The following is a 23,954-nucleotide window of genomic DNA, read 5'->3' as shown; positions in this document are numbered from 1 at the left end:
AGATTCTCCGTAAAATTCTGCGATATACCAGTAGCGTGAGCGATGAACCGTAATTTAGCGGACGGAACACTATGCATGCGAAACAAGGACAACACTGCGCCCCTGGAGGAATTGCTCGAAAGCAGATGGCATTGTGGAGGTCGGACTCCAAAGCGCCCCCTGGGGGGCTTCCACCAAAGGGTCAACTGTGATAACGAGCCAAAGCAGAAGGGGCTGCCCCAGTTAAAAGAGTAGCATGCTGCAAGGTTCTAGCTATTCCTTAAAAAAATATATTTTACTCCTACTATAGCTCTGATGTGCCAATTTTGCATGATCTCTGTTTAAAAAAACAAACAAAAAAAAGCTACCGATTCATAAGCCCCTTTCTCACCGCCTATTCAAGCCGGGTTTGCTGGGTTTGGTGTGACAGGCCAATAATGGCAGGGCTTCTGTTACGGCTCTGATGCGCAGTGGCGGTTTCTGGCTTGCGCGATATATGCAGCCGCGCAGGCCGCAATTTAAGCTAGGACAGCCACAGCCAATGTGGCAAATTTTGCAGGGTTTCCGTGTGAAAGAGGCTTCTGTATACAACTGCTGAGGGGGGGGGGGGGGGGGGGGGGGGCATTGGAAACATAGGGCAAGGTCCCAAAAGTAGGCAAAAGTTTGCAGACTGCAAAAAAAAACACGATGGCTCATTGTCAGGAAAATCAATCGACAACCGAGCAAAGCGAGCGGGATGTTTGATGGGCTTCGTTCTCACGCGAAAAAGAATCTGCGAGGCGAAAAGCTGATCAGGAATTGCTCATTAGGATCAGACTGCCCCAATTCCACGGGCACAAGAGCCGTCTTTGTTGGCGGCTGACAAAAAGGAATCGCGCCCAGATCTCACTGACTCGTACTGAATGAAGACCGAGCCCGTTTTTGTCCGCGCGGGGGATGTCCGACATTGTCAGATAAATCTAACCTGAGTCTTTTTGTAAAACAATGAAGACAATTTACAGTATTCAGTTGACCTAATTTATATTTTTGGGGAACATGGACGGAATTTTAGTCTTCAAAGACCAGTCCGTATGTATTTTGTAAACAAGACAACACTGAGTCTTGATTGAACCGAATATAAATTTCTTCCATGAACCACATTAAAAACATTTAGTCTTCAGTAAACAAAAAAACAGGCGGCACGGTGGCCGACTGGTTAGAGCGTCAGCCTCACAGTTCTGAGGACCTGGGTTCAATCCCCGGCCCCGCCTGTGTGGAGTTTGCATGTTCTCCCCGTGCCTGCGTGGGTTTTCTCCGGGCACTCCGGTTTCCTCCCACATCCCAAAAACATGCATGAATTGGAGACTCTAAATTGCCCGTAGGCATGACTGTGAGTGCGAATGGTTGTTTGTTCCTATGTGCCCTGCGATTGGCTGGCAACCAGTTCAGGGTGTACCCCGCCTCCTGCCCGATGACAGCTGGGATAGGCTCCAGCACGCCCGCGACCCTAGTGAGGAGAAGCGGCTCAGAATATGGATGGATGGATGGATAAACAAAAAAACAGGTGTTTTGTAAACACTGGAGAAAATGTACAGTCTTCAATAAACACAATTTGGAGTCTTCAAAGAACCCAACACAGGTTTTTGTGAACAACAAACGCAGTTTAGTTTTCATTGACCCCCAACATCCAAGTTTGTGTAAGCGGTGAAGGCAATTTAGTCTCCAAAGATTTTATTTTTGTAAACGATGCAGAAATTTGCAGTGGGACAGCTCTGACATCACTCTTCCCCTGAGCCGCCGATATTCAGAACTCCAGTTTTAAGAGTTCACGCCAAATCATTGCATGACAAATTGTTGATTCTGGTGAGTAAAACTCAAAAAGTGTCTGTATGCATCCAAATCTCTGACACAGACTTGTCCTCAGTGTGACCTTCAGACCTGCAAAATCAAAAAGCTGCACGCAGATGATCTGCTGCCAGCGTTCCCCGGTTTGAATTTCACATCGCTCGGTGCCAGATGGAAGTAGAACGAAACTCGCCGGGGCCCAACCATCCTCATTTGGATCGGCACCAAATTGGCCCCTTTCATCGATACTCAACACCTGCACATGCCTGGATATGAGGTTTTGTTTTTGTTCTTAATTATTATTATAATTCCTCCATTGTTTTGCATGAACTTGAACGGGAAGGTTTGAAGAAGCCATTTTGGTGGAAGAATTTATAAACTTCTTTGACAGTGAACGAGTCAATCAATTGTAACGAATTAATTACAAATGTAGCATTTTTGTGTGTTATTAACAGTAAATAATGAAGACGATTTCAATTAATTGAAAATGTACTTACAATTAAAAATTAAATGTGTAAATGTCTGAAGAATTTGGGATACAACTCTTGCATTGGATTAGATTGTGCAGCGTTAATATAAACACAAAATGGCAAAGTCCCACCATGCAGTATTTCTATTTTTCATCCCATTCAGTTCAAGTGGCTTTGATGCTCATCCCCATCCTCCACCCGTTTGTGATTCTCTGACCTAAATCTGCAGTTTTTTTTTTGTTCCCTCCTCCGCTCGCTCTTATCCCGGCGACTCCCTCTCATTATCCAACCCTCTTAACCCCTCTTTATGCCTTTCATTATCGCTGGCGCTTCCAAATGCCTCGCTCGCATTTCCAGCCCCCTCCTTATATGGTTTCGCGGCTCAGAGCAGACGTCTCGGCGTGCGACGCGAGACCAGGCGTCCGTCTCCTATTGCGGACGACCGAAACAAAAAACACACACAGCTGCTTTCGCCTTCTAGCGCCGTCGTCGTCGTCATCATCATCAACTTCACCAAAGTCACAACAATCTGCTCCACACTTGAATCCATTGTTGATCAAAAGTGTCGAGGGCCGGCCGGCCAGGTGCATTCGCGCGATAACGCGCCCGATTGGAAATGCGCGTTACGCTCAGACGGCCGCGCTCGTGAAGCAGACGGCAAACTGATAAACTGCTATCCGATCAGCCTCCGGGGCCACGGCGTCACAGAAGAGTCAATACTGCGGGAGGGAAAAAAAACAACAAAAAAACGGATACATAGACGTACTCTGCTGCCGTGCTCTGCCCACGCGCGGTGACGAACACGCTAAATGTTTTGCAGTTTAGTGTCGGCCATTTGTTTGGTGTGCTTGGCTCAAATTTGGGCAAAATCTCGAGGAGTTTTCCTAGAAATTACCAAAATGAACCGAAGTGGAATTGAAAATGTCTACTCAGGCATGGGTTCCTCAGACTTCTTTTTTTTTGGGGGGGGGGGGGGGTCTACTCAGGACATTTTATGCTGCCAGGTGAAACTGGCTCTGATTTTGTGGTGGCATTAACTTTCACGTTTTATGGTAACTCATTAACTACACAATGATGAAATCTTACAATTTTTCCATTTTGGTGTCAAATTTGGTTTCAAATGTGGTAGCGAACAGAAAAACTGAAAAAAAAATAATATATATATATATATATATATATAAATCGGACAAGATTGTTTTTGAAGAAGCCCTGAAAATGGTGACAACAACACCCTAAAATGGCCACTTGGAACCAAAATGGCTGACTTGCCGTGTCTTACAGGTGTGGCTTATTAAGACTTTTTTGTGGGTGTACTCATGATAGACAAATCCCGTGTTGCTAGATGAAACGGACCTCGGGGGCTGAATTTTCATCGTGTTTTTGTTCAAATAATGTCCCATACAATATGCTGTATGTACTGTTACCCTTTTATGTACAGCTCCATCAAATTGATAAATTATTTGTGCACTAACTACCTACTGTACAGAAGCACACGAATGCATCACAATGATTGAGTGTGGTAGCATGTGTGTGCGTGACATTGGATGCATAAAATGAACTCTAGTGTGTGCTTGTGATGATTCACTTTTACAATTTGCCTTACTACTGCAGGGAGTTAAAGGTTGAGGGTAGCGTACACGCACGCACGCACGCACGCACGCACAAACACACACACACACACATGCATTTTTAGCGCTGTAGGCTTCAGAACAAAGGATTTCTTCATCATTCCCAGTTTACAGCTTGACTTCAGTGAGACCGGGATGCCTGCCACTACCTTAATATAACCTGCTGCTGGATATCAGTGTATGTGCGTGCGTGTGCGCGTGTTTCGATTGTTGATGTGCATGACCATCCGTGCCCTTGCCAAGTCAATTACACACAAACGCACACACACACACACACACACACACACTATCACTAGGACACATTCACTATGCAGGACACTTCCTGTGGTAGCTTAGCAACAGTGTTGGCTGGGCCTGAAACTTAAGCGCGCACACACACACACACACACACACAAAGAGGAAAGCGGGTGAATACTTTGTACGAAAGACCACTGCCCTCGCACGGGATGGGAAGCGAGGTGAGGCGGAGGACAGGAAGGCAGGAGACAGAGGAGGAAGCACAGGAACTGACTTTTGCATGACGAGAAACTTACTTGTTTATTCCCATCCTGCATTCTCATTCTGTTGAGACATTTATTTATTATTTTTATTTATTTTTTTAATACAGGTTTCTCTTAAAGGGGACATACCGTATGAAGTCAAATTTACTTTTTAACCGGGGCAGCATGGTGGGACTAGGAGCACCGCGGTGTTCAGATAAGGCCCGCTCGGTTATTTAACCCGGCCCATCAAGCATTTACCTTATCAAAAGCCCTGTAGTGAGTGTTTTATTAATTTTGCCATGCTTTCATAAACAGTTCGCGTATCATGATTTAATGCTGCAATTGATTTCATCGTGCTGTTCCTTCTGCTGTGCCCGCTGCGGCCACCGAGAGGCAGTATAATAGTCATGCAGACGCATGTCCCCTTTAAAACAGACAAAACGATAAAGTATTACAAGCGGTCCCGTCTGTGTCAATTCCGCCTTATTGCGGGAATGAAATTTAATTTATTAATACATGATTTGGAATTTGGTCCCATAGGAAATAACGGAAATTTGTCACAGTCACTACGTTGTAAGTCAAATTTGAACATTTCCGACTACAAAGTCTAATAATGAGACACAAAGACAAAGAAAAATCAAAACAGGTTCAATTCTCATTGGATATGCTAAACTTCAGGGCCCAGTAAAGGAAAAACATGAATGAACACTCGCACCCGCTAAACTGGCGACGAGTAACTCTTTGTCAAGAAGAGGAAGTGGGTTACACCCTAATCCTAATCCCTGCAATCCTGGTAATCCCCACATACAAACACAGACAGGAGACTATATTTGCTGAACGGCAATTAAACACAGAGACTGTTGACATGGCAACCTTAACGTATCGGCAAATGATTAGCATTAGTGTGCAAAAATATACGTCGTTATGTACACTAACACAGCAATTTGATTTTTTTTGCAGCGTATTCTCAAACGTTAAAGTGACAATGACGAATCTGGAGCAGGTACGAAAAATAGTACCGAGCATCAAAAGATGACCAACAATCCTACAAATACCAAGAACTGAGTGAACAATTTTATAAACATCGAGAGTAGGTAATGTCGGCTAGCTCTTAAAACAAACCGAGCATTAACCGTTGACAATTTGAGTAGTCATTTGGGTATGAACAATCAAGGTAAAAGTTAAAGATTTGCTTCTAAAACGATATATCTGAGAGGAGACTGCGGACAACAAGGAAACAGAAGCACTGCAGCAAAGCGGAGACTGCGGCGTACAAAACTGCTGACTTTAACGCCCGAATCAGTGTTTATTTTTGTCATGTTCTGGCCGTGTATCTTCAAATGCTACAGTGACGATGATGAGTCTGGAACTCTTGAAACCTGGTCTGACCAGGTACTATGAAACAGTGCCAATGGAAAAGCGTAACCATCCCAGTCGGTACTGCGCAACTCTGAAAGCAGAGCTAGCATCAACGGATTGGAATTTTAGCAGCCATACGGGTATAAAAAGAGTGAAATTGTAAGATTTACAATTTAGATAACTTTAATCCGAGAGGAGACTAAATGCAGCAAAGAACTAGAGTGCTGCAGCAAAGCGGAGACTGCGGAGTACAATACTGCAGAAGTTGACACCAGAAAACGTATCGTGACAATGATGTACGGACAACTCTGTAATGCAACAAGGAAACAGGAGCGCTGCACCAAAGCAGAGACTATGGAGTCCAAAACTACAGGAGTTATAATTTAGAATAATTTTCTAGCCCCGAATTTTCAAAACTCTCAGAACCTGGGCCGACCAGATGCCAGAAACAGAACCTAGCAGTTTCCGCTGTTGCCAAAGTAAAAACGGAAATAGCAGAGAAATAGATTTTGATTGGATTTTTAGACAGGAAAACAAGCCAAAACGCATCGGAGCGTAACCGAGATGTGACAGCAATGTTTCAGCAGTCACCCCCCAACCCTCCGCGCGTCAATACTGCACTCCGTTGACCTTCAACTCCCATCATGCTCTGCAGCAGGTGCTGGGAATTACGGCCACTTTCGGCAAACGAATGGCCCAAAAACACAGTTCTGCCTCGCGGAACACAAAGAAATAAGAGAGCAATCAAAGTGGCAAACACACCTCGCTGCAGTTAAAGACACCTGCATTCTCCCCCACAACACACACAGTAAACACACACGCTGCTTTGGAATGAGTGAGGCAGTAAAGAAAAGTGACAAAGGCCTCCATTCCAATCTAACACCGCCAAGGAAACGAGAGAGGCGGCCCGAGGCGTCTCACAGGAGGGAGAGGAAAAGAGACACGTTCAAAAAGGAGAGCTGTGACAATATGGAAGATGAGGAGAGACTGAAGGAATACGAGCGCAACGGCACGTAAAACCTCTCCTGAGGGTTTTGTATTGACGGCTACAGGTGCGGGTCAGTGAACGACGAGACAACCGGCACGTGTTGATTGCGTGATCTGCTAAAGCCTCCTGAAACTGTACCGCCCGCTCACGCAAAGACAATATAATTAGCGAGCCGGCGGATGCGCAATTGTGAGACAAAGGTCTCGGCAGAGGGATTTGGCACAGTGCTGATCAATAACAGTACTGAAGAAGTAGCTGTGGCAAAAGACAGTAACAGCCGTGAAAAAAGAAGCAACGGTAATGAAGAAACAAAACCCAAAACGGAATGTAGCTTTGGAAGACGGAACTGTAGCTAAGAATTAACACTAGCGGAGACGTAACCGGTGCGAACAAGTGACATGGGCAGCCGTGGCCCAATGGTTAAGATCATCGCCTGCCACTGTGGGGGACCTAGGTTCAAAACCCCGACTGGACCATCCGCCAACATCCCCTGGACTCACGGCTGTGGTGTCCTTGAGCAAGACACTGATACCCCGAAATGCTCCCCGGGCGCTTCAGCTGCCCCCTGCTCCAGTGTGTTCCACTAACATGTGTATGTGTTCACTGTGATGGGTTAAATGCAGAGAACAAATTTCGTGTGCATGCATGCATGTTCATGACAATAAAAGATGATTCTTCTTCTTCTTCTTCTTCTTCTTAGCCAGGACGTATCTGCAGCAAAGACATGCCGCAACAGTAGCCAAGCTATAACGCTAGCGAAGTAACGGTGGCGCTGACGTTGCTGTTGCAGTAGTAGTGTTCCTCCTCTTTTTGTGTACTCCAGTCCTGCTTGACTTCCAATGTCAGCCGTGAGCTGCTATCATCATGGTTCTACCAAGGGAGCGCGTCAGTGACTCGCTAACTCATTTACACAGATTAGGTCACAAGCGCACTCCCTTGCTAATTCACTCACTTAGCAACTGACCCGTCCACTTATCCACTTCTCGCTCACTTGAAGTCAACCTGCCCGACGTCGTTAGAGGCCAGCAAGAACCAGATGACAAATGCTTTTCTCCTGCGCCCACGTCTGCAGACCGGGCAAAAAAAAATAATTAAATAAAAAAGAAAAAAGACAGGAGAAGAGCACAGAGAAGACGCAGCAAGTCGAGCGGATTCAGCACACTGGCGTCACGCTCCCGTGACGCTGGAGGTCAAACCAAGAGGTCAGCTCGCTACGCTACGGTAAAAATTGAAGGTGAGCGAGGAGGAGAAACAGAGCTGTCGTGTTCTACGGACTCGCATGGAGACACGTTGCCATTACAGGGAAGATCATCTTACAGTAGTGAAGTACCAGCAAAGTGGTAGTACCGGTAGTGAAGGAGCCATAACAGTTGCAAATAAATTACAGCTGGGAAGACGATGTAACAGTACTAAACGAAGACGTAATAGCACTAAAGAAGTAACAGTGGTAAAGAAGATACAGCAGCAAACAATATGTAGCGGTAACGAAGAAAAACGAGTTGCAAAGCAGTTCCGTACCAAACAGTAACAGTACCAAATACAGAAAGCGAAGAAGGTTCACTGGTAGGACGACGTTACATCAGATCAGCAAAGAAGTAACGGTAGCGAAGAAGTTACAGTAATGACGAAGTAACATTAGCCAAAACGTAGTCATAGCGAAGACGTTTGAGCAAGGACGAGCAAACGGTGAAGTAGGAACAGCAATGATGAAATAACAGAAGCAAAAGTAGTACGGCTGTCACCACTGAATATTTTCAGAATCAGTTACTCCATCAATTAATCCGTTGAAAACAATTATTGTTGTTCATTTGGTATTTTGTAATCATTCAACAAAACCAAATGACAATTAAGCAATATCACACTCGAGGAAGTGATTGACTATTATTTTTTCATTAAATTGATGATGATTCAGTTACTGGTTTGGTCCGTAAAATGTTGATCATCGTTTTCCAAAGTAAAAGCAGATGTTTGAAAATGTCTTAAACACCGAAGATAATCAGTCGTCTTTCATGGGGGACTACAGAAATCTGAGACTATTTGCTGTTGAGTTGAGACGCTGAAGTCAGAACAAAAAAAAAAACAAAAAAAAAAGTTAAAACAAGGGCTCCAAAACGATTCATCCATTATCAAAATAGTTGTTGATTAATCTGATGATCGATTAGTTTCGATAACTCTACAAAGTAGAAACAGTCGTAAAGTAGAAGCCTTGAAACAAGCGAGTCCACAATAGCGTTCTGTTATAAACCAAATGGGGGGGGGATAAAATAGCAAATTACCGTGCACACTAGCAATTCAAATGTGTGTGTGTGTACGCGTGTGTACAGCGGAAAACAACAACAAAAGAGCCAATGAGGTTATTGACATCAGACACGGCTAATTGGCCACGGTGCCTCAGTGCATTGTGGGTAAGTGGGGCGTGTGGCCTTGGGTAAGTCGGAGCCAAGAAGGATGTAGGCTAATGAATGCGCAGCCAGGTGCGTGGGTGCGTGCGTGTCGCAGCAGCAGAACGGGCACATCTGCTGTTCCCACGGTAACAAGCAGCATCCACCTCGGTCACGGTTCAGGGCTCATCCGCAAGGACTCCGGAGATTGAAGTGTGTTTTCATGCGTGCGTGAACGTGCGAGGGGGAAAACAAGCGCAAACACGACAGCGGAGCGGGCGGCCGAACAACACGGTGTCAGTAGACTTCGAGAGGCGCACGTATCCAGTTGTTGTCGGCAAAACATTTTCGCTCGCAATCCCGATGGGACTTGTATGACAGCGTCTAATTACAAAATGTGATTTATGGAGCCATTTTGCGATGCAAGTATTGTTGTACTCTTGCATAGGAAGTACAGTAATCCCTCGCTATATCGCGTTACACTTATTTCGGATTCAGTGGATGTTTGTTTGTTTGTTATTTTTTGTGCAGTCAGTTTGGTGCAGTTGTTTGGTGTCTATTTGACTACAATGACTCACACGAGGACGAATCGGCTCTTTAACTTTGCAGAAAAGGAAACCAATTTCAAACGTACACATTTATTTCATGAAACACAGTGAGAGTTTCATGAACCAAATTCACAAATACCAACCTAGCCCAACGTACAGCATAGCTAATTTACACTCTCATAACAATAAGGAACTGGTTAGGCCAACAATATGGAACAAATGCAAGTAAAGAGCAATGTTTAGCTTGATGTACTACAACCTGTATTTAAAAAGAGAATTCTGGGATTGGTTTAGCCAGCAAGTTGCCCGTCCTTCGTACGGCCACATGGGTTGACTTTCACGTCACAGATTTCGCCTATTGCAGGGGTTTTCTGGAAGGGAGCCCCCACGATAAATGCCTGATAAAATAAGTCAATAAATAAATGACCTCTTTACCACAGTTACATTTCATGACTGTTATTTCTTCGCCACTCTTACCTCTTTGCTACCCACTACTTGTTTGCCAATGTTTATTCTTCGCTACTCGCTACTGCCGCTAAATAGACGCCACACGGCTGCTCTTTCTACCCATTCGCGTGTGTGAGAGAGAGCTAAATGAGAGATTGCTGAATATTTAAATAGCGAACCCGGCGCTTTCCCCTAAGGAAGGAGGAAAAGTGTTCGTGAAGAGAGGGTGAGGGGAGGGAAAATGATTGGTTGCTTCTTTGCTGCGTGGAGGCAAAGGCATAGCGAAAGCGTGTGAAATATGCAAACGACTGACGCGTTAGCGGCCGACGTGTTTTTGCGAGAGATTATAAGCGAGAGGGACATAGCCGACCGGTGAGGCGGCATCCTTCACGCCGGCCGGTCGTGATTAGTCGCCATCGCCTCTCGTCCTTGGAGCTATCGAGGGACAAAGATGACTTTCCTCGCGGGAATGACCGGGCTGTGCAATTAATCAATTAGCCGATCAATAAGTCGTCTTGCCAGGGGAGTCGCACTGCATTTCGTGCCATCGCCACAGCTTCTGCTCCCTCACAGTCAAGGCATTTTGTACTTCTCACAAGACGCATAACTAGAGTGTTCTTGCAAAGTTGTGTAAGATTTCGTACGAGATGAAAATAAAAATCTAAATAAAAATGTAAAAAATAAATATCCCAAAATATAACCCACTGCCGGTAATTAAATCATTAAAAAATATTAGTTTGAATCTGCATCACATCGTAATACACTGCATTTTTATTTTTGGGGGTTATACTGAGACTTTTTAATTCGGAAAAATAAAAAATCTCTCTCATATGATTAAAACTTTATTCTCGAAAAAAAAATAATTCTGTTATTGGTATTCTCTCTATTTTTTTTTTGTAATATTACAATTACTTTTGCACATAGAATTTTCTCAAAAACAATATGACTGTTTAAATAAAGTAATTGCTAAAAAAAAATCTGTTTTCCTTGAAAAAAATATATTTTTTCCCCACACAAATTTTCAAAAAGAGTCTATTTTCTCTCACAAATACAACTATTTTCTTATAAAATACAACAAATTCACTCATCTCACAAAAAAAATATGTAAAAAAAATAAATTTCTGAAAAGACATATACTAAAGAAAGCCATTATTTTCTAAAATATAACTACTTTTTCAAAATTTACTTTTTGGTCCAACATATACAACTATTTTCTCGTTACAAAATACTATTTTTCCTCCAAAAAAGAAAAAAATATGCCCCCCCCCCAAAAAAATAGATTTTTTATTTTTAATGATTAAAGATAAATATTAATATTATTATTATTTAAAAATAAAGATTATTATTTTCTAAAAAAAGATTGATTACTCTCAATAAAGATTTTTCATTCAAACAAATTAGAATCGTAAATATTTTTCTTGTTCAAAAATGCACCAATTTTCGAAAAAGGAAATTAAAAAGACTTCAAAAACTAACACTATTTTTTAAAATGAGCTTATGACAAAACTATTTGACTTTTCCCTTAAAAAAATACAACTAATGATGCATAATTTGGACTATTTTATTAAAAGGTTTTAATCTTTAAAAAAATAATGATAATAAATTACCCTTGCAACCTTACAATTTTTTTCTTACAGTCCTTTTTTTTCAGCATGTCTTTAATACTCTACATAGCGTTTGAGTTGAAAACATGTAGCTGCTCCACTTTTGGAGCGCATCAATGAATGTTTATTTTGGGGCGAAACATTTGCACGATTCCCTTTCTTGTGAGAACGTATCGACAATGAGGAGGTGTTGCGGGAGAAATTAGATGAGAAAGTATGAGCAGGAGAAGCCTAACGGGAGAGTGGAAGATGGAGAAAGTGTTTAATTATTCAGCATTACCCGTGTTCTCTATTTATGGGCCTTTTAGAGCAGCCAGCGGAATCTATCCATCCATTTATATACAATATATGTACATACGCACATTCTCACCGTGAGGCCCTGGAGGCTGCTCCCGAAAGAACCGCTCACGAGGGAGGTTTCAAAGCACCAAAAACCGTGAAAATGTAAGAAAAACTTGATTACTTATTGATAGCAGGATGAATGGATAGAGAAGGGATAACGAAGAAAAGCTCAAATGATCTCAGATCAGACGTTTGTGCAGTGAGCCACGGAGATGGAAAGGAGCAGATGTGAGACTTTTAACCACGCACACACACGCGCGCACACACGCACGCACACACGCACACCTATCGCTCGCTCGCAGGCAAACAACGGCGGCGGGGCCAGGAAGTATACGCCGCATTATTGGCCATCCGTCAAAAGTCACGTTAAAAACTGCAACCGCCCTTATAATCAATCGTAAGCATGGTTACATATAGTGGGTACGGAAAGTAGTTGGACCCCCTTAAATTTTTCGCTTTTTGCTATATTGCAGCCATTTGCTAAAATCATTTAAGTTCATTTTTTTCCTCATTAATGTACACACAGCACCTCATATTGACAGAAAAAAAAAAAACGTAATTGTTGAAATTTTTGCTGATTTATTAAAAAAGAAAAACTGAAATCACACAGCCATAAGTATTCAGACCCTTTGCTGTGACACTCACATATTGAACTCGGGTGCTGTCAATTTCTTTTGATCATCCTTGAGATGGTTCTACACCTTCATTGGACTCCAGCTGTGTTTGATTATACTGATTGGAATGGATTAGGAAAGCCACACCCCTGTCTATATAAGACCTTACAGCTCACAGTGCATGTCAGAGCAAATGAGAATTGTGAGGTCAAAGGAACTGTCTGAAGAGCTCAGAGACAGAGTTGTGGCCAGGCACAGATCTGACCAAGGTTACAAAAAGTTTCTGCTGCACTTAAGGTTCCTAAGAGCACAGTGGCCTCCACAATCCTTAAATGGAAGACGTTTGGGACGACCAGAACCCTTCCGAGAGCTGGCCGGCCGGCCAAACTGAGCAATTGGGGGAGAAGAGCCTTGGTGAGAGAGGTAAAGAAGAACCCAAAGATTGCTGTGGCTGAGCTCCAGAGATGCAGTCAGGAGATGGGAGAAAGTTCTAGAAAGTCAACCATCACTGCAGCACTCCACCAGTCGGGCTTTATGGCAGAGTGGCACGACGGAAGCCTCTCCTCAGTGCAAGACACATGAAAGCCTGCATGGAGTTCACTTTAAAAAAAAAAAAAAAAAAAAAAAACCTGAAGTACTCCAAGATGGTAAGAAATAATATTCTCTGGTCTGATGAGACCAAGATAGAAATTGGTGGCCTTAATTCTAAGAGGCATGTGTGGAAAAAAACAGGCACTGCTCATCACCTGAAGTTTCACCTTCAAAAAAGACAATGACCCTAAGCACACAGCTAAAATAACAAAGGAGTGGCTTCAGAACAACTCCGTGACTGTTTTTGAATAGCCCAGTCAGAGTCCTGACTTAAACCCAATTGAGCATCTCTGGCGAGATCTGAAAATGGCTGTCCACCACCGTTCATCATCCAACCTGACAGAACTGGAGAGGATCTGCAAGGAGGAATGGCAGATGATCCCCAAATCCAGGTGGGAAAAACTTGTTGCATCATTCCCTAAACGACTCATGGCTGTATTCGCTCAAAAGGGTGCTTCGACTAAAGTTGTATTCTACTATTTCAGGTTTTTCTTTTTTAATAAATCTGAAAAAAATTCAACAAAGACTTTTTTTTTTTCTTTTTTTCCAAAAACATTTTTCCTTTTGCCTGAATTGCTTCTAATGCCAATAATCAGTGAGCAACAAAATACCTATAGATCGATTAATCGATTAAAAACCATCCCTAACAGACATCAATTTATAATGTGAATTGGATCATTCAATATCAATAATGGGCTGCAAACATGAAAACATGAACCACATCATTTTGAAAGCACATTGCTCTTCCCATTTCCAGCCAATCAAAGACTTTAACATCAACTTCGACGTTCAATTAATCTCCACTGAGATAATGAAGTCCAGTATATTCTTTTTCTCACACACAAAGAGTCTAAAAATGGTTCAGCGGCAGCAGCAACGTTCCACTCAGCTAATCCCCACCAGACTGAAGGTCAATTTATCTTCTCACACTCTCAGATTGAGCCGCTCACAGGATGATGATCCTCGTCGGGTTTACGGGGGCCGAGACGGATCCTTGTAAGCGTTTTTAAAATAGACTGCTTTTTTTCTTTGTCTTTTTTTTTGCTCCAGTGCTGCTGCTTTAATTTTTTTTTTTTTTTTTTTTTTTTTTTTTAAATATATCTCAGCCTTTTTGTACAATAATTTTGTATTGTAAACAATCATGCACTGGAAGTAGTAGAAAGGGGACATATTTGGGGGACTATCGGGAGGGGGGGTCTTTCTTTTTTTAAATAATTAATGAATGTTATTGTGAAGGAGTATTAAGGTCACACCGAAAGGAAAATGATACTAAAACAATGAAGGAAAAAAAAAGGGAAGACCACCGCAACTAAGCTGCAGTGATAGTAGTTGTTTTTCGCAGAGGATAAAGAATATATGCCATTTGTCATATTGTCCATGTACATGCGTTGGTACCACTTGTATTAAAATTATTTTTTTTTTTTTAAAGGTTTATAATTACTATGACATCAAAGCTAGTTTTGTTCGCTCATCTATGGCATTTTGCATTGTGTGTCAGCATTAAGCTAGCGGCCTTTCATTATATACACACACAATGTGTAACTCTCTTTATCTTGTGTTTAGTTTTCCAGGAAACGTCAACTGCGGGTGGCAATAAAGAACTTGAAGCCTCTTTTTTTGAAGAATTGTTCACTATCTGGAAAACTGCCACTTGTTGGGAAGTTCGTTGCCACTATGTAGCGCTCAAATCTTTTCTTGCAACTAGACAATTTTTTTTTTTTTTTTTTTTTTTTTTTTTTTTTTTTTTTTAAAACGTCCGACTGGCAGGCTTTTATCTCGAAAAACCCGTGAGCCGGGTCACTTGTAAGTCGAAATACTGCTGTGTTTCCATTATTCGGTGGAAAAACTTTCCCGTACACAGTGTTAGTTACCACTTGGGAGTATTTACTCATTCCGGCTCCAATACAGACTCCCCCGGAGTGGTCCCAGTACAGCACGAGACAGCCAATTGCGGGGCAGCGAGCTAACAGGCTGTTGCCACAGGCATTCTGGGTAATGCATAGGCGCCGAACGTCAGCCAGTAAATGAGCTTCCACTTTCAAGCACGTGGCAGAGACGAACCGCCGCGATGTTGCGACAAACAGGAACAGCTGAGCGCGGCCACTTCCTGTATCGCGCGTGCACACTTCCCCTTTCAGCCAGCTCATCTGGACACACATAAAGGACACGGTCTTACCTTGTACACTTGCCCGTAGGTGCCATTTCCCACCAGCTCCACCAGCTCAAAGATGCCAGCGGGTTCCTGAGAAGAAAGATGACAACATTGCATCATTATTAGGACCATTAGAACAGGGCTTCTCCAAATTTGGGGAACCCCCCTAACAGGAAAGACATTTTTAACAGAAAAGACATTTTTATCAGGACCCCCCCCCCCCCCCCCCCTCATAATCCTAATGCTAATAAAAGATTAGAATAATGTGTACTCCTAAATGTCACATGAATTAAAAAGTTGCCCATTTTCAAGAAAACAAACAAGGCGATTGGTGGCAATTTAGGGTGAACTGCGATACGTCCAGAGCTAATGCACAGGAACAGGATAAGCCAATGTTAGCAGGTGTGCTCATTTCTGTGATTTCTCACAAAAAAGGAGAAGGCAGTAGTGGAAAACAGTCAATTGATGGCAATTTAGGGCAAACCAAGGTCTGCCCAGACCTAAGGTACATGAACAGGCTATGCTAACGTTAGCACACAAGCTTATTTTTGTCTTTTCCAGCAACAACGGAGTAGATAACAGGAAAAGAGGCAGTTGGTGGTGATTTAGGGCAAACTAAGTCCATCCAGCGCCAAGACTCAGGAACAGGGTAAGGTAATCTTAGCAAGTGTGGATTTTTTTGGTCAACAAAAGAGTAGGTAGAAGAGGAAAAGAGGGAACTGCTGGCAATTTAGGGTAAGCTAAGGTCTGTCCAGAGCTAAGACATGGGAACAGGGTGTACTAATGTTAGCATGTGTACTTAGTTTTGTCATTTCTCGCAAAAATAAAAAACAAAAAAACAGAGTTAGTAGTCATGGAAAATAGGAGATTGGTGGCAAATTAGGGTAAACTAAGGACCATCCAGAGCTAAGACATGGGAACAGGGAAACTAATGCTAGCATGTGTGCTTATTTTTGTCATTTCTCGCAACTAAGGAGTCGATTGCTGTAGAAAAGAGGCGATTGGAGGTAATTTAGGTCAGAACTAAGGGGTCCAATTTGCTATTTTGTGTAGTCTCAATCATCATGCACAATCATTGCATTTTATATCATCAGTCTCCGAGCTGGAATGTAAAACTGAAGTGTGTCCCCCCCCCCCCCAACAGTCCCGACAGCTCCTCCGGAGTTGTGAGTTAATTAGCTGACGGCTTGTCCACCAACACGGCAAGCGAAATGCCTAGCATGGGGCGTTTTTACAATGGTCGCGAGTAGCGTGTTAAGCTAGCCGTTGGACGTTCGAGTTACTGTCATACGTATTCATGGTGAACCAGTGCGCATTTTTAATAAAGCCAACACGCTACTAGGGCTAAAACACACAACCAACAGGTTGCCAAGACTGAACTCAACAGAATAGCAAACCCATTGAACCCCACACCAAACACACACACACACACACACACACGCACAGACACACACCTCCCCCTTCCAATCTGGCGCACGTTGCTACGGCATTCCAACAATAGCTGGTATTTGGCCTCCGCTTCCTTCTCAAGTCCATCTAAGGCTCTCATTCACGGGGGTTGTCAAGTTAAAGTGTGTTTAAAAAGAAAATCACTCTTCGGAAATAAATCGTGCTTGTCCGTCAACGCGTGAACGCCACAGGATCGTTTGAGCAAGTACGATGGAACCTCCAATGTCCATCGCAAACCAAAAGTGCTGCACTTTCGAATACGTACAGTATACTACTCAAAGTAAAAAAATAAAAAAATACATAAATGTTACATCATATAAGTCGGAAAGTGTATAACATGATCGCAGAGTGAGTTGCACTTAACATTCCCAAAGTCATGGTGCCCATTTATCGGTTGAAAAAGCAGTGATTTATCCACTTTTGACCCGAGGTATGTGTTTCCAAGCCGCAAATATTTTTCCCGACGTCGCCTTGCCTCACCTGTACAACTCTTTGGCTCATTTTTTTTAATCTTCATTTATAGAACATTTAAAATGTTCATTTATTCAGGATCATGTTGACATACTATACATGTCTTGGCAAAAGACACAAGAAGCACAAATTTTTATTTTATACACTTTTTCTTCTGTAAAGACAAAATACCTTTTCCTATTATTTCTGTTGAAGTCGATGTAATTTGTTTGGAATAATGCCATTGTCGTTTGCTTTTTCTGGAAGCAAAGGGGGAAAAAAAGGGTTCAAATAAAAATCTGATTAGTTGGAAAAACACAAAAACTGTAATGTATTAAGAATATAGGCATAGTTTTCAAGATAAAAAATAAGTAGTTATCTTACGAGGAAGAAAAGATGTATTTTTCTGAGACTAGAATAATAACGCTGTATTTTTTTTTGTTGGGGGGGGGGGGGGGGGGGTGTAATAGTACAAGAAAAAAAATCTGTATTTTTCCAAGAAAAGAAAAAAGTAAATGCGATATCGCCTAACCTCGAGTAAAATAAAAAAAAATGTTACATCACGAGAGAAGTCAGCAAATCTCATCTCTTTTATTTAGTATTTCTTCTCAATTATTTTGAATTACTATTTTTATCTTTTAACTATTCAAATATTTTCTTTAAAAAAAACAAAAAAAAATTAACATTCCTAGTTGCAGGGCAAATAAAGGCTTAACCTGTCTTTAAAAAAATAGATATTAAAAATATTTTTTCTAAATTATGAAAATGTTTTTGAATCATTTTATACAATTACTCGTGTTAACTTTCAATGATCCCCCCCCAAAAAAAAATTGTAAATTAATGTCATTGATAAATGACCTTACTGCTGGACAAACAAAGGCTTACTCAATTGTTGTAGTAGCTTTTAGACTGGACGTAAAAATCGTTGCAAAGGCAGCACTGTTGCCACAGTTGTTGTACTGGATGTCATTAGATTGCATCGGCACGAGTTTATTTGAAAGATTTACTGTCCCTCCACTTTTGCTTCCCAGTGCTCCTCTCCTCATTTTGTCTCGGCGGGGTTTGTGCAGGCCTCAGCCGAGCTGTCAAGCTGTCAAAGACCTTTTCTTCTTTTTCTTCTTCTTCCTTTTTCTTCTTTGTCTCGTCTACACGTCGTTCTAAACGCAAAAAGACGAGCTGGTCTCAAGTACATCCTGCCTCTGTCTCGCAGCGAACACCCACACGACGGCTCGGAACATTCAAACGAGAAAAAAAAAAAAATGTGCTTCGAAGCAAAAACAAAATCTCACTTTTTTTCCCCCCACAAAAAAGAAAAAAATCCCACTTTTATAGAAAACACAAACGATAATGACATGATTAAAACAAGCTTTAGCTTTTTGTTGTTTTTCTTCCCTTGTGGGATTTGCTTTATTACTCCTGTTACCCAAAAAACTTGAAACAGTTTTGGTTTTTTGTTTTCCCCCAGTAAGTTTGTTTTCCGAGAAATAATTGAATTACAGTGGTGCATTTTCATTTTTTTTTTATGTATGAAAAGTGCTATATAAACAAAATTTGATTTGATTATCTCATAGTCGACCAAATCGCTTTTGTAAACTAGTTCCTCTCTGCTCGCAGCCAATCCCCCCCCCCCCCAAAAAAAAAAAAAAGTCTAAATTTTTTTTTGGGAAGATTTTTTTTTCTTTTTTCAAAATAAACTATTAATTTTCCAACCCTATTGTGCTGCTTGGAATGACTGCAGAAACAGAGTGCATTTTCTTTTTTTTTTTTGCTGCTCCAGTTCTTACATGTCCTCAGGCTTGCTGATAAAAATACAGGCCGGGCGTCATTCATCTTTTATAGACTCCTCGCAGAAACGGGCCCCCCACCCCCCACTCGCCCCTTTACCCGGTTTTGTCATTGTGCATTCCTCTGGTGTCACATGACCGGTCACATGACCTCAGCGGCGGCCGGTGAGTCACACATCTGAATAATGGCTTTAATTAGAAGCCAGGACACAACGCTGAGAGAGAAAACAAAAGTCGTGGGAGCTAGGGCTGTCACAATCGAATCTTTTTAGAATGACTAGGCAATAGCTATTTCGTTGAGTACTCGCGTAATTGCCACCCCCCCCCAAAAGAAAAAAGACAATTTTTGCATTTTATTCTTATTGATGAGGGCTGGACTTCTATCCTTTAACTGCATATGCTGGTACTGAGCGTATGGGATCAACTCTGTACAGAATTTGACACAACTTCATCCGCCTTTGCTGGACGGTTAGCATTAGCGATTAGCATTAGTGCGTTAGTGATTATCATTTTAGCTTAAAAAAAAAAAAAAAACTACAATTCAGCTCAGTTATACATCATGTTATATGTACATCTAAAAGTGTCTTAAAAATCACTTACAGACCCCCCTCTGTCTTTTTTGGCAAAGTGTATCAGTGGCCCAACACTGCGTCCGTCTGCAATAAATGTCCGTATGAAAGATTGGTTCCGGGCAGAACTTGTTTTGGGCTTTGAGGCAGAAATTCTGCATCGACCCATTTTTGCAGTCAACTTAGCAGTTATTTGATTGTTTTCCCAGTAGTGGGAGGGATGGTAAAATACATCAAAACCTCACAATTCTAGCACCCCAACAATCGCACAATGGTCAGTTTGTATCGAGCTTTCATTTGTCTATATGAAGAGTAGAGCAGAAGGAAAAGTAGAAAGTCAAACATCCCTGACAACGAACAATTCTGAATTTCACCAACATTTTTTGTGAAAAATATTTCTCAAAAGGTACAAAGAAAAATGATCAGTGCATGTCAAGTCTTATATTGAATTGTGCAACTGAAACTTGAAAGTAAAACACCCCTGAGTTTGAACAAATTGAAATTTGACCAATATCAAAATGTCGCAAAAAAACGTCATCGGCCAAACCGACCCAAATTTTCAGGAAAATTTAAAGTTGCATAAAACTCAATTGTTTTTAGTGGTAGGTTTGTGACGAGTCTAATTTTCAAGAGTAGGAAAGGAAGGAGAACGGAAGGAAAAAGGCCGCTGATATTAATTTGGAATCCAACCAACTTTTTTCAGGAAAACCATGTCTGAAAAATCGCACAAAAACATAATTTGCCAAACCAGCCAACATATTCGTATTCATTAAAAGTCACAAGAAAAATACGCATCAAGTCTTACATCAAAAATTACAAAGGAAATTTAAAAGTCGAACACACCTGCGGTTGAGCGATTTTATTTTCAATACTGTAAAAAAAAAAAAAAAAAAAAAAAACAAATTTCTTAAAGCTTACGTTAGAGACGCAAGCGCCGCAGCCCCTCAACTCCCTTCTTTAGCTCGAAACGGGGGATATTTGTCCCGGGAGGCATTAGGGAGAGGCCATTATGAATAATGGCTTTTAGAGTGCAGGCCTGCAGTTGTTGCGAAAGTCACTTTTACCTGTGAGTGGCTGCGTTTCAATCCTCGACGTAACCTTAATCCCTCCTCCTCGCTGACTCTTAACCAAAACACAAGGCTTTAAGATTTCACCTGTTCTGAACCATTTTAAGTCTATTTCGGGGAACAGGTCCTTGAGACTTTTTGTGCGTGTCCTGTCATAACAGGTGCTTTGCAGTGGATATAAAAGTGTACACACCCATGTTCAAATGCCAGGTTTTTGTGGTATTACAAAAAATAATAATAATGATAAAATGAGACCAACATAAATTATTGGAAAACCTTTTCCACCATTAATGTGGCCTACAATATTTATAACTCAGTTGAAATGTTTTCGTCTTTTTGAGAGTTAAAGCAAAAATAAACTGAGATAATGCGGTTGCACAAGTGTGCACACCCTCTTATAACTGAGACGTAGCTGCGTTTAGAATGAACCAATCACGTTCAAACTCTTGTCAAACGGGAGTCAGCCCACCCGTCACCATTTAAAGTGCCTCTGATTACCCCCATATGAATTTCAGCTGTTCTAGTAGGCTTTTCCTCACTTTTTTGTGTGCGTTTTTTAATGAGAAGCATGAAGGTTTTGTTCTAGCACTGATTGCTATTCGGAACTGTTCATAATTCCCTCCACCCTGACTAAGCCCCCAGTTTCAACTGAAGAAAAACAAAACATGATGCGGCCGCCACCATGCTTCACTGCAGGTATGGTTTTCTTTTGATGATCAGCAGTGTTGTGTTTTCCTTTTGGAATTATGACCAAAAAGTTCAACCTTGGTTTCACTGGACCATTAAAAAAAAATCTCAAAAATAGAGGTGGATAAATGTGTTTGAAAAAAAAGTTGAAAAACAGAGGCAGGATTACACCAATGTGTACATCTGCAACGGCTCGGAGATGGCAAAATTGCAGCCTTTTTTTTTTTAGTGTTAGTGATACAAAACAGCGAGGTAGCATCAGACCAATGCGGCTCATTTCCGCACCTTACACTTAATAAAAGACCAACTGAAGTGCATATGAACGAGCACTAGGCAACAGAGGCCAGGAAAAAAAACTTCCTCTTGGGAAGAAACCTCGAGCAGACCCAAGACTCTGTGTGGGGTGGGCGTCTGCCTCGATCGGCTGGAGGGAAACACAGAGAGAGAGCGAATTGAAATTTAAATATCTTCATTTTTTGTCTTCCTTGGAGACAAAAAAAAATGAAGACCGTCAGTGGTGGTGCGGCATCCTACCACCCTCTATTGACCAGCCACCACTGAAATAAAGGTCAAAAGTTTCCGGAATGGATGGGACATTGTCCACCTCACAATTTTCAATCTTCCAGATTTTTCTGGTGCACCTGTGTTTTTTCCAGTGTCGCTTGTGTAGTAAATGTAAAAAAACAAACAGCAACCTGAATGAGAAAATCAACCCTGCAAATTTCCGTCTTTGGAGGAAAAATCCAGCAGTTCTGTGCAAAAGGCAGATAAATGCAGAGTCTCCTGTTGCAACTCTGACGCAGCAGTTCTCCTGCCTTTTTGTTCCATGTCGGTTATACAAAAAATGATGAGACAAGACAGTTTTCCGTCTTTGGTGGTAGGATACCATACTAGTTCCGGTGCTTCTGAACAAAATCTTTACATACTGTACTATCATAGAATGTATCCTGCATCCTCTTTAAGGCTTTGCAATAAATGTGTGTGACTTCTGTCAGAAGGATTAGTGAAAAGTCGCAGAAGTCAAATCACGGCGTATCGACTTGTTGGTCTCGGGAAAGTGAATTACACACAAGTGGGGCGGATTACATTAGAGACCCTCGTGAGGATGGCGGCGATCAGGTCTGCATTTAGAACACAAAAGTGATGCGGCGCGAGTCTAAATTCCCAGCACATCCCGCCCACACCTAGCCGCTGCATTATTCATCAAGTCTTAATCACACATTTACAAGAAAACCCGGCGTGACGCAGAGCGCGCCTGATTCCAGACTCGCCGATAATGAATCCAATTTCATCAGGATGATTTTTTTTTTTTTTTTTTTTTTTTAAATGAGGCTTCTGTAGTTCAAAGCACATTCCTGCTGATGTGCTCTGCTTGCACTAACAATTTAGCTGGAAACAAAGAGGAGCGAGTCGACAAAAATACAGTCAGTGTAACCAATTTAGCAATTTTGTATTCGCAAAGGGGAAAAATATGGAATCAGAAATCAGATTCTTGTGAAAAAAAAAAAAAAAAGAATTTATCGAATTTCGAGGTTATATCACCAAGTTTGGGGAACTAGCTACACTCGCTGGTGAGAATGATTTTGTTAGTGTCAAGGCGGGTATGTTTCATCGATGACCAGCGATTATTGATCGTTGTGGACAAAGTCAATCGTTTAGAATTCGATGGCGCTAGCGTTCATATAACAACGTTATGTTTCACTCTATGTTTCGTCTTATTATTGCCTAAACGGGTTGCGGTGGGGCATTTGACATTTCTTTGAAGAAAATTAACATTGTCGTTTTTATTGAGATTTTTCAGGGCAGCATGTTAGGCAGTGGTTAGCACATTGGCCTCACAGTCTGAGGTTCTAGGTTTGAATATCAGTTACAGACATTTTAGACGGTATATATTTTTTTGACCAGTCACTTTTAGTTAGTGTTGCTAGGCAGACTTTGGAAGGCTCAATCATAACTGTGCCACAGGCCACTCGTAAGACAACTGTGCACAGTAGAAATAAACAGAACTAGAAATAATCCACAGAGTCCAATTTTGTTTTTATGTCGCGTGGCAATGTCTCGGACAGCGACGATTGCTTTCGACGCGAAGGGACGTGTATAATTACTGTAATGCAACTGCTTCTTGCAAGTTATTCAGGATAACGGCCAATGTGCACAATAGAAATAAACAAAACAAGTAGAAATTTAAATTTTTTCTTTAGATGTGTGGCGACGTCTCGGACAGCAACGATTGCTTTTTGGAAAATTACTTTTATGTGACGGTTCCTTTCCGGTCAGTCACGACAACTGCCACTCTGCACAATAGAAATAAACAGAACAACTACAAATAAACAACAGAGTCAAAAGGAATATTGAGAGAGGTGCCGACTTCTGGGACGCCGACGATTGATTTCAACGTGAAGGGCTGTGTATACAATTACCGTAACGTGACAATTCCTTGCCAGTTATTCATGATAATCACCAGTGTGCACCCTAGAAAACAAACAGAAGGCCTAGAAATAATCCAGTTAAAAAAATGTAGGTGTCCTATATCTGTGCC

General features: G+C 41.7%; 1 protein-coding gene across 18 annotated transcripts in view; it reads right to left on the bottom strand.

Moving 5' to 3' along the window:
• tnika (TRAF2 and NCK interacting kinase a) overlaps positions 1-23,954 on the bottom strand; it is a 68,107-nt gene that overhangs the window by 40,375 nt on the left and 3,778 nt on the right. For all 18 annotated transcript variants that reach the window (XM_061795615.1, XM_061795616.1, XM_061795619.1 and 15 more), the window contains exon 2: positions 15,434-15,499. In XM_061795615.1, coding sequence (XP_061651599.1) covers positions 15,434-15,499 — 66 coding nt within the window. The remainder of the gene's footprint in view (positions 1-15,433; positions 15,500-23,954) is intronic.

This window comes from Phyllopteryx taeniolatus, chromosome 13 (genome assembly GCF_024500385.1).
Source record: "Phyllopteryx taeniolatus isolate TA_2022b chromosome 13, UOR_Ptae_1.2, whole genome shotgun sequence".
Taxonomy (NCBI): Eukaryota; Metazoa; Chordata; class Actinopteri; order Syngnathiformes; family Syngnathidae; genus Phyllopteryx; species Phyllopteryx taeniolatus.
The sequence above is the reverse complement of the archived record's forward strand: the minus strand, read 5'-3'. Positions and strand labels throughout refer to the sequence as shown.